The sequence below is a fragment of the Pipistrellus hanaki genome (genome assembly GCF_964339955.1).
Source record: "Pipistrellus hanaki genome assembly, chromosome: 13".
NCBI classification, from domain to species: Eukaryota; Metazoa; Chordata; class Mammalia; order Chiroptera; family Vespertilionidae; genus Pipistrellus; species Pipistrellus hanaki.
Genome location: NC_140515.1, coordinates 27,958,187 through 27,969,497, shown reverse-complemented (window position 1 = coordinate 27,969,497; position 11,311 = coordinate 27,958,187). Strand labels below are relative to the sequence as shown.

Genomic DNA, 11,311 nt, shown 5'->3' with positions numbered 1-11,311 from the left:
ATATGCCAAGGTTGTGGGTTCAATCTCCGGTCAGGGCACATATAAGAAGCAACCAATGAACGAATATACAGTGGAACAACAAAATTGATGTTTCTCTCTCTTCTTACTCTCTGTAAAAAAAAAAAAAAAATAAATAAATAAATAAATAAATAAATAAATAAATAAAAATATATATTTTTTAAAGAAAAATATAGCAGAGTTAGGGGACACAGAGAGACCGGGAAGCGTGTTGCTTTGGGCAGGTGGTGAGGAAGGCCTCTGGAGGAATGACAATTGAGCAGAGACCGGAATGAAGGGAAGGAAGCAGGCTTGAGGCCATCTAGAGGAGCCAGAGGCAGAACATGTCCTTGCCCCCTAATACAGACCAGCAAGTGCTTTTTGGTTTTCACCCCAAATCAAACCTGGGGGTAGTGTAGTGGGCAGCGCCAGGCCAAGGGGGGTGCAGGCAGGGGTCAGGGGGAGGCCAGGCTGTGAAGGCCTACCCTTGCACAAATTTCATGCATCAGGCCTCTAAGTATGATAATACAATATATTCTCCCCCCCCCCCCCCCAAGCAAATACTAAAAAATAGTTCAAAAGACAAATGCAGGGCCCTTGTCCAAAAAGCAGGGAAAGTGCTGCTAAAGGCACTAAAACCAGGCCTTGCCTTCCTCCATGGTCTTTCTCTTGACCGGTCATGGTGCTTCTTAATGTCCTATTTACTATTATCCTAAGGAAGGGGAAATTTGAAATCTAAATCATTAGCATATGCTGTATGGTTCATCTTTATAGTATACCAATGCAGAGCGTTCATGTGTGAATTTCACAACATGGGCTCCGAAGCCTGGGTAGGCATTGGCATGGTGCGTATCTATCCGGCCAGTAGAAAAGCCGACACAAAACTGAGCTGCTCTTCTCTCACCTCTTTGACATGCACCCATCCTGCCAATACTCACCACCTGCCAATACTCACTGACCGAGAAGGGAAAGAGTGTGAGTTGGCACATCTTTCCCTTTCCCCCTGTGCCATCACAGGAAGTGTAAGTGGTTGGCTGATCAGGGAAGCGCCTGGAGAAACAGAACATGAGGAGGGTGATGGGTGATGGGTGTTTCTTAGAACACCATTGCCTTCTTTCTGCCTCCGAACCACGTGCTGGTTCAAATAGAGTGACCGGCTTGGTTCAGTGGATAGAGCGTTGGCCTGCAGACTGAAAGGTCCCAGGTTCGATTCCAGTTAAGGGCATGTACCTTGGTTGCGGGCACATCCCCAGGAGGGGGTGTGCAAGAGGCAGCTGATCGATGATTCTCTCTCATCGATGTTTCTAACTCTCCATCCCTCTCTGTTCCTCTCTGTAAAAAAAAAAAAAACAACAATAAAATATATATATATTTTTTAAAAAAATAGAGTGGCCTCTTGGAGTTCTCGGAGCCGGTGCTTACTCAGTTGCAAACATCACACACTTGCCTTTGGCTGGCTTTGAGTCTCACTGGATCCACTGGAATCCTGTGCTCACAGGGCACTGGGAGTTCAGTCTGCAAAAGGGGCAGCAAAGCACTGTGGGCACACACATTGCTCAGACCTCTTCTGCTCAAGTTGCTTAGTGACTTTGCTCTGATCTCCCCAACTCTCTCTTTCAGACCCTTCCTTCCTAACTTCCACCTCAGTTGGCTAAGGTCTTGTTCCTACAATAAATCCCTTATTTTATAATATTCATGGTGGTTCTGCTAACCCAGATTGAACTTGGACTGACAGAGAGAATATCATCTCTACGTCAACAACTGGTGAATCTGGGTGTCCAATGAACCATTTGCACTTCTCTGTAGAATTCAACTTTTTTAAAGTAAGATTTAAAGACTTAGCTGGCTTGGCTCAGTGGATAGAGCATCGGCCTGGTGACTGAAGAGTCCCAGGTTCAATTCTGGTCAAGGGCACATGCCCAGGTTGTGGGCTTGATCCCTAGGCAGGGGCATGCAGGAGGAGGTCAATCAATGATTCTCTCTCATCATTGATGTTTGTATCTCTCTTTCCCTCTCCCTTAAAAAATATAAAAATAATATAATAATAATTTTAAAAACAATAGTATTTTAAGGAATGAATCAATGAGTGAATGCATGAATGTCCTTGTTAACTAAACATGTTCCTGTTACCCTGGGCTTAGACCTTTATTTAGTAGACCACATTAAAATTTTCTAAAACAGTGAGAATACTCCCTTTTGTAGCACAGAGACATGTTTTAGCTACACATCCCAAGACCTTTTGGAAGTCCAGCTCTATTTCACTGAATTGTGAGCCCCAAACCCTCTCCCCTCTCTCTCTGTTGAGGAAAAATAACATTCTGTGTGTGTGTTTAGTCTGATTAAAGAGGCAACTTGTGCCCCCACCCCCAAGAATTCAATGTCTGACATTTTAGACGTATCATAGAACCTTTATTATTTTTCCTCTAAATTCTTAGAAATGTACATAATGTCCGTGCTCCAGTATGACACCATTTATAGACATTTAAAATGCATCTCCATTTATAAATATTTTACATTTGGTCCATAGAACAGATCATCTTACTAAATAACACTGTAATTATTTTAAAACAGGCTCTGTATATAGTTTGAATATGTTTATATTACATATATTTTTTTTTATATAGAGATAGATTTACTTGGTGTTCTGAGAATAAATCCTTATTGAAAAAAAAAAAAAAAGCATATATGATAATACAATATCTTTCCCCCCCAGGGCAAATACTAAAAAAAAATGTTACACATATTCACAGTTCTCACAGTATAATTGTACGACACGTAATATTGTGCTATAGAAGTAGGTTTGGATGGAAATCAGTTAGGGGATTTCTTGCCAAACGTCTCACTTAGATTTGCTTACGAACATGAAATACACTGTATTGTCTTAAAAAGACTTGGTCTTAGTCTCACACCAAAGAAGAACGAAGAGGAATTCCTGCCCTTATTCTAAAGGGATTCACTCAGGATGGGGGTGGGAGCATGATATACAGGGAAGGGTTCCGTCCGGTCTAAACCCGATGCAATAGAACAATACCTATGCCGGTTGATCACGGAGTCACCAGCTGGCATTTGGGATGCCTTAGCAATGAGTCTATTTTACAGATGATCTTGGGAACAGGCTTTAGATTTCCTACACGATATCAAACAAGACCCTACATACCACGAGGGAGGATGAGAGTGTGTGTGTGTGTGTGTGTGTGTGTGTGTACACGTGCTGTGCGTTTTCTCTACAACAATGTGCTTAATATGCTGAGGGTAATACCTTATTGCAAAGACTGATATGCTGGTCACTGTCACATGAGAATGACAAGAGATTTAAGAACCCACAGTCACAGTTATTTACCATAGTTATCAAGGATTAGTTGTAAAACACAGTTTGTGAGCTATAACTAGCGAAGGAGCTACAGGGCACCACGGACGATTGGCTACTTGGGAACCCATCTTCCTGGCAACGAGAAACACTGAGTCACTGGGGTTTGCAAGGAACTGTCTCCACCCGACGTGCCAATTTGCCATCACCACGGAGCCCATTCCGGAAAGGAACAAAATCGACTTCCCAGGAAAGCAGCTTTAGTCTCGGAAGCACTTTGGAGGTGGGTGGGGAAGGGGGTGGGGATGAACACCGGCGCCTCTGTTGGTGGCTGGGTAGATTTTAGTGGCAGTGAGTGGGCTCCCACTGAGGAGTTTCAGAGAAGGAGAGGGGGCCTCAGCTTTGAAGGGGGTGGTAGCGAGAGAGGAGCTAGTTCTAAAAAGGTAACTGGATCCATGTGGACTCCGGGGTGGGACTTGGCCTTGATTTCCCCCACAGCTGCTCTGTGCTCTATAACCTAAGAGAAACGGAGGCTTCGGTTAGGGAACGTCCCCAGCAGGACGGTAGGCCCCCCTGGAATGGTGACCAGAGAATTAATTGTGCTTGTGGCAGTTTCCAATGGGCAGGGCCAGGGGCAGCCAGCACGGCCTGGCGAGGAGCGGGCAGGAAGGCCTAGCCCCCGAGACGCTCCCTCCGTGGGCGGCTGGGAAGAAGGACCCGGCGCAGACTGCTCGGGGCTCGGGAAGCAGGCCTGGGGCTGCTGGCGGAGGTCCTTGGGGCTTGTGTTAAGGTCGGCTGCCTCGGGAAGGAGGAAACCAGACCCGGAGAGAGAGCTCCGCGGGCTCCCCGCTACGTAAGAGCGAGCTCTCCCTAGAAATCTCTGTGATACAAAATGCCCTTTTCGTGTGTGTACAGAGCGGCCTTCCGACGGGAACGAGCTCCTGCAAAGTCCAGGTAACAGTCGTGGGTTTCGGCAGTAAGAAGAGAACAGTCAGGGAGACGACTAAAAAGCCAGGAGGGTGCAGCCTCGCCGGCCACGCTCGCTGGCGGGGATAAAAGTGACACCTGTCGTGGCAGTCACAGATGCCCTCTGCGTGGTGCTGATGGGCCCAGATTAAAAAGGTCACCGGCCGGCAGATGCCGGAGCGGATGGAGCATTTCTGCCCGAGGCAGGACCCGGCAGGGGTGAGACCGCCCCCACCTCCCCCCGCTGCGCGGTGATGGAGTCCAGACGCGCCACTCGAGGTAGGTTGAGACAGACGGTGTCTGCAGACATCAAGTGGTGGTCCTGCCCGGCCGGGTGGGGGTGAGAGCGTCCGCCTAGATGTAGGCCTCCTTGCTGGCGGAGCCGCTGGCCTGGGGCTGCTCCGGGCCGTTCTCCGGGCGCACGATGTCTTCGCTGGGCTGGATCATGACCTGAATGCGCTGTGGGCACCGGGGAGAATTCGGGCTGAGGCGGAAGGAGACTGGCTCTCTGTTCCCCCTTCTTTTCAAGTCTGTCCTGTCTGCTCTGCCTTCAAGCTGTGTCCAGACTCTGGCCGAGTCTCCACACCCTCCACGCACACCTCCTCTCACCTGGGTTATAGCAATACCCCCCCCCCCCCCCGGGCCCTCCTCGTCCATCCCTGACCATCATCCCCTTCGTTCTAGTCTCAGCACAGCGGCTGGGAGGCAGTCATGTTAGAGATCGGATCCCTCCTCAGGATGCAACAATGGCTCCCATTTCCCCAGAGTCCTGTTAAGGCCCCATATGATCTGGCCCGTCATCTCAGACGGCCACGTCCTCATCCCCTCACTCACTTCACTCCAACCACGCTGGCCTCCTCCCTGCTCCTCACACACCGGGCATGCACCTGCCCCAGGGCCTTTGCACTCGCTGTACCATCTGGTACATCCTTCCTTTCCGACAGTGACACCGCGCGGTGTCCACCTCCGTAGGTCCTGGCTCAGGGTCATCCCCTCAGTGAGGCCTTGCCCAGCACTCCCTAAACACCCTCCTACGTTGGGTTTCTCCATAATACTCCTCCCCATCTAATTCGCTTTTGATTTGTTATTTGGTGATATTCCTCTCCTAGAATATGAGCTCTGAAAGGATGAGATTTTTGCCTGTCTTGTTCCATGCCGTGTCCCCAGTCCTGACAGTAATGTCTGGCCTCTGGTGGACGCCCGATACATATTCTCGGGACGTGTGGCTCTCCCCCCACCTTCTCCCTGCACAGCCTGCAGTCCTGCCTTATCAGCTAACACGCCGCCTTCAGACGCGCCTCGCTGCCCTTTCCCACTGGCGCCCTCGCACAGGCTGTGCTCTCCTCCGCAAAGGAGCCCTGTCTTCCTCCGGGGCTCATGGAGAACAACGGGAAATGAAAACTCCGAACCGGAGCTGGATGAAAGGGCTGCAGGCCCCAGCTCCGCAAGGAATGGGCGAGTGGTTTCCGCACGTGGCCCAGTTTCTCCCCCTGTGACTAACGGAGGCTCCCAGCAGCTCCAGGGGCTGCACCCAGCCCTCCACCCCCTTCCCTGTGCTGCAGACCGACCCTCCTTCTAGCGAGGACATCTTGGTGGGAAACAGGGTGGAGAGCCACTGACTTGGACCTTCCTAGCTGTGGCCTCCACAGCCTGATTCTCCCCCCTTCCTCAGCGAAATAGCCTCAGCCCACACTCGCTCCATTCCTGCCTCTAGCACCTGCTGCCTCCAGTACGGACGGCCGTGCTTCACTCAAGAACTCGATACCGAAGAGCTGGCATGGCCAGCATGTGCTAGTGAGCCGCTGATAGTGAAGCACCGCTCATGGGCTCTGCTTTCCCTTGAGCGTAGGACCATGCTCGCAAATGAGGCCTCGAGGAAGCCCTCAACATGTCTGATTCCACCCTTCGTTTGCTCCGAACCCTCGATGGCTCCCCATTACCCTTAGGATAAAGTCCAAAGCTCTCGTGATCTTCAAAGCCCTCCGTGATCGGGCCAGACCGTAAATTCCCATCCTTATCTCCGATCACCCCCCTGCACCCCTCCTCACTCTACCCTCCGGCCACAGTGAGAAGCTTGTACCTGTGGGCCTTGCACATGCTCCCCCGTCTTCTGCTTCTGCTTCTAACCCTGGCTCATGCTCAGCTCTCCCCTCTCTCAGGAAGCCTTCCCTCACCTTCCTCCATCCAGGCAGAGCTTACCCATCTCCCCGATTTACCCCAATCACGGCCCCTCTAACACTCCTCTGTCACTGGCTATTGATTTGTCTGCTAGACCGTGAGCCCCACAAGGGTAGGGCTGTGCCCAGCACAGTCAGGGAAGGGGACCGATGATGCAAAGGGTGAGAAAGAGGCTTACCTGCTTCAGGGAGCCCTTCAGGGTGAGGAACATGTAGACCATGTACCCCGGGATGAGGACCATGGAGGACAGAGCCATGAGCCAGCCCACGCCCTGGCCCCACTTGGGGAAAACATAGCTCCCCATGGTGAGAGGAGTCATCTGCACAGCGCTGAAAAGGAACACACCCTGGAGGGTGAGGGTGGGGGGGGGGCAGTAGGTCACACATATTGGTCAACCAAGGTCCCTCTTTAGATCCTGCAGCTGACTGGTCCACTCCCCCACCACCACCTTGAGGCTAGGACTCTGCCCTCAAGGCCACTTCCGGTTCATAAGAAGCCTTGGTGCAAGCCTTTGTGCTCTGGGAGCACCAATGGCAAAAGGAGACACTTCCATGACAACCAATAGAAAAGAGCACCCCTCCTGGGAGAGCCCGTATGAAAAGGGCACACCCTCTGGAAGGACCAATGGAAAAAAGAGACTCCTCTGAGAGGACCGACAGAAAAAGCTTCCCTTCCTCCAAGTTCACCAGCGTGGCAAGCAGGGCAGTTGGATGTCAGTCGCCATTCGCCATTGGCTGGGCGCCCTTGTTCAAGACACAACTTGTGTGATGGCCCCAGCACCCCCTCTCCCAAAAGGACGTGGGGCCTCCCCCTCCAAGGCCTGCTCGTGCCTCCCCTCCCCACTGCAGAAGGGGAATGGGAGGTGCTGAGAAGGAGAAGTTTCCCTGTATGAATAGTTTGGGCTCCAGAATCAGGCCGATGTGGTTTGAGTGCAGCGCCCACACGATGGGGGGTGCTGGCTGGGGGAGCGCTGGGTCCCCAGGAGTAAGATGGGGCACTGATGTCAGTTTGTCTGAGGATCGCAGGGATGATGTAATGTGTCTGGCATCATGCAGAGAGCAAAACAGATGCTCAACAAATGGCAGGCAGTGCTATCATTAGGGAACAGGGGCCTGGGGCCTCTTCCATCCGCCTCTGCCTCCAGAAGTTTCTCTCGGGACCCAGGGCCTAGTCTGTGCCCATCCTAGCAGGGCTGGCCGGATGTTGTCCTTACCGCCACAATGATCGGGGTGAAGAAGGACCAGCAGAGCTTCCACCAGATGCAGGGCCTGAAGCCCACCATCTCCTGGATGTTGTCATAGAATCGGTTGACACCTGTGACATGTGGAGCAAAAGCAGGACAGACGGATGGATGAGTTGTGGGCGTTACAGGCTAAACTCAATCTGTCCCTTTCTCACAGTGTGACCATACACAAATTACCCAACCTTTCTGGGCCTCAGTTCCCTCGCCTATAACGTGGGGCTAATGCCCTGAGGGGAGCTCATTATCTAATTAATCAATAATCAAATCCCCACAGCAAGTAGGCAGTGTGGGAAAGCAAATCACCTGAACGTGAAAATATCTACCCAAAATTGGATATGCTTACAAAACGTGTCCCCATCATTGTTAATGTCCCCCCAGGCATCATCGGTCCCAGCCATTCCTGCAAAGCCTTACTGGGCCAGGATGGTTTTCCCTGTTGATCTGATGCTATCAGCAACTGGTGATAGATTGCAAAGAAGAACGGCAGGACTTATGTGCATACGTATGAGCCTAACCAGTGGTCCAGGACAATAGGGGGGTGGGGGATTAGAATGGGGGGGGGGGGGGTTGAGGACAAATATGTAATACCTTAATCAATAAAGAAATTAAAAAAAAGGAAAAAAAAGAACGGCAAATCCTGGAAAGACCCACAGATGCCATAAAGTAATGCTGGGCACTGCTCCAATTATAAGCAAACTCACTGACAAGGAGGATCTGATCGCACGAGGCCAGATAGAGTTGAGGAAAGGGGAGATAAAGGGCAAGAAAGACACAATGATTATCAGGTACTAAGAGGGACCCCGGAGGACATTTCTCTCAAACATGTCACCTTGCCGTGATCATCAAAGAGCAGGGAAGGATATGCTTGGACTACCATGCAGATGGTCTGGAAACTTAGGCCACAAAACCAACCCATAAAGCCATCATTTCTTTCATTCTTTGTTCTAAGATCATGCGTACTTTTAACTGTAGAATTTTTCGTAGTCTTGATTTCCCTTTTCTACATAAAAATCTCAAGCAAACCACTTTATCCCCAAATTTACGAAGACATCGTGTCTTCCCGTGTTAAATGAGTTTATTCAACTGTTCTTCTTATGGTAGCTTCTAAACAGGGGACCTCCTGTGGTAACACCACCGAGTTGTTGTGAAAACTAAACACATGAATGTATGGAAGGGGCCTGGTGTTCAAGTTGTACTGGTTGAATGGTAACTGAAGACAGGAATGATGAATGAATGAGTGAGTGAATGAATGAATGACAGGGGGAGGAGGGCTGATGCTCACCGTAAAACCAGGAGATGGAGACACATTCGAAGAACACGAGGAACAGCAGGCTCATGCCACTGGCAGAGTAGTAATCAAAAAGCTTGAAGACATAAATGCCCCCCTGTGGGAGCAGAAACGTGAGCGTGAGGCCACTTCCGCCAGGGACCCGCGCATTCAGCTCACAATCAAACTGGGCCTTGCAGTCTGAGGAGGCTGGGCTTGGGCTACACGGCAGCAAGGCGGGTGTGGGTGTGGATTCTCTGGGATTGGGCAGAAAATGTGCAAACGTGCGGGGCATGGAGGGACGTGCCCCGTTTCTGGTAAGGCTGGGGGACAGACGAGGGGCCATCTGTCCACAATGCTGAGTCAGTCAAGTCCCTCCCCTGCTCAAAACCTCCCATTATTGAATAAGACAATAATATAATACATAAATAGGTAGAAAGATAAAAAATAAAATAATACAATAAAATCCAGTGCCTTGGCCTTCAAGGTCCTGGCATGATCTCTGGTTCTACATCCCCCACTTAGCCCCTCACCCCCTCTGCCCCACCACACTGCTCCTCCAGCTCACCACACCCATTCCCACCTCAGGGCCTTTGCACCTGCTGTGCTTTCTTCCCCTAGCTATGTCTCCCCCGGATGGATCTTCCTCTCATTTGAGTTTCAGGAACTGCCCCTGACTACTCTGTTGAGGTAGCATCTTCCCCGTCCCTGCTAGTCATTCTCTGGTCCACTATCCTCCTTTCTTCGTGGCACTTAATGATCTAATGTGTGTGTCAGTCTTATCCAAGAGAGCTGATGCTGTCTGTCAGGTTAACTCCTGAATCTCCAATGTCACACCGGGGCCCGCAGTCGGTGTTCATCAATTATGAAAGAATGAATCAGCAATAATTCTAGGTCTGAACTGTATGTGAATCCAGGGGAGGTTTTGTGGATCATAAATCAGACCCACGGGCTGAGCTCATGGCTGTAGGGCCATTTATACTTATTGTACAATTCATCAGTGATAGTCCTGTCTTCTGAGTAGACTGAGAGGGGGCTTGAATGCAGACAGCCTTGCTCATTAATATCCAGAGGGGGGAAAAAAACAACAAGTAGAAATGAAAGGGAAGGGCAACAAAGGCCCAACTAACTCCCCTGGACTCTGCTGTTACATTTTTTTAAAATCCTCACCCGAGGATGTTTTTATTGAATATCCAAACTGGGGATCAAACCCACAACCTAGGTGTGTGCCTGACTGGGAATCAAGCCTGCAACCTTTTGGTGTACGGGACCATACTCCAACCAACTAACCCCCGCAGCCAAGATTCTTGTTAATCTTTTCGAGTCTTTTAAAACTCAGCCCCCGCATCCTCTTCTCCAGGAAAAGGACAGGTGCCCTAGGCCGGGTGAGGGGCTGTATTCTCTAGCTCCGCCCATCATTTCGGCATCATTGTCTGTGTCTCCCAACAACCCAGGAGCCCCTTAAGGGAAGGGACCCCACCTTACTCCGTGCAGGGTGTGCTGGGGTTGGCACGGAGAAGGTACCCAATGAACGGGGTTTGGGGGGTAAAGTGGGCTAAGACAGAGGGCCTGGGAGCGGCCCTGGGGCGGGCAGCACCAGAGGTGTGCCGGGGCTGACCGCCCTTACCTGAGTGATGTTAGAGAGGCCAATCAGGTAGGAGACGACGCAGACGGCAGCGATGAAGAGCTCCCTGCGGTTGCGGAGGAGTTTGGGGTACTCGTCCACCAGGGCGGTGATGAAGCCCTCCACCGTGCAAAACTTCAGGGGGAACAGAGGTCAGCCACTCGCGGAGGGCCCCAGCCTCAGCCCCAGCCCCAACCCCAACCCCAGCCCCAACCCCAACCCACCCAAAGCCTGACGGCGGGAGACGGGAGAGCCCAGCAGCATCGAGACAGCAGGGCCAGCTGAGCCCCTATCCAGGCCCGATCTGCCTCTGTCTCTGCCCCTGCCTCTGCGCCTGCCTCCCTTTGTGAATCCGGAGAGCCCCTCACTCCGAGCATCCGCTTCCCCATCTCCAAAGCGGGGAAGGTGGCTGAGCTGGTCCCTGGAGTTTTATGTGATGGAGCAGCCTAGGGGTCTGAAACTCCAGGCCATCTCCTCGGGGGGCCTAGGGCAGTGGCCTCCCCTTGCTGCTTCCTCCCAGAAGGGCAAGGCAGGGGGAGGGGCTCCTCGAGGCGCCAGGGAGGCCACCCTCACCTGGCTGTCAATGCCCAGCATCAGCAGCATCGAGAAGAAGAGAATGGACCAGAGCGGAGAGATGGGCAGCTGGGTCACTGCCTCTGGGTACGCCAGGAACGCCAGCCCGGGGCCTGCGGGGAGAGAGGATAAAAAATAGAAATAAAACGTACCAAG

The 11,311-nt window shown here is 51.5% G+C and overlaps 1 protein-coding gene across 5 annotated transcripts in view; it reads right to left on the bottom strand.

The window, feature by feature from the left end:
• Nucleotides 1-2,384: 2,384 nt before the first annotated feature.
• The window catches only part of SLC6A1 (solute carrier family 6 member 1), a 45,506-nt gene continuing 36,579 nt past the window's right edge, over nt 2,385-11,311 (bottom strand). For 3 of the 5 annotated variants that reach the window (XM_084902595.1, XM_084902594.1, XM_084902596.1), the window contains exons 11-16: nt 11,156-11,268; nt 10,586-10,717; nt 8,974-9,076; nt 7,662-7,762; nt 6,627-6,794; nt 2,385-4,729 (exon numbers count right to left, since the gene is read on the bottom strand). In XM_084902595.1, the coding sequence (XP_084758721.1) occupies nt 4,625-4,729; nt 6,627-6,794; nt 7,662-7,762; nt 8,974-9,076; nt 10,586-10,717; nt 11,156-11,268 (722 nt within the window). In that variant the 3' untranslated portion in view covers nt 2,385-4,624. The remainder of the gene's footprint in view (nt 4,730-6,626; nt 6,795-7,661; nt 7,763-8,973; nt 9,077-10,585; nt 10,718-11,155; nt 11,269-11,311) is intronic. The other 2 variants (XR_014796666.1, XR_014796667.1) reach the window with 1 other exon arrangement.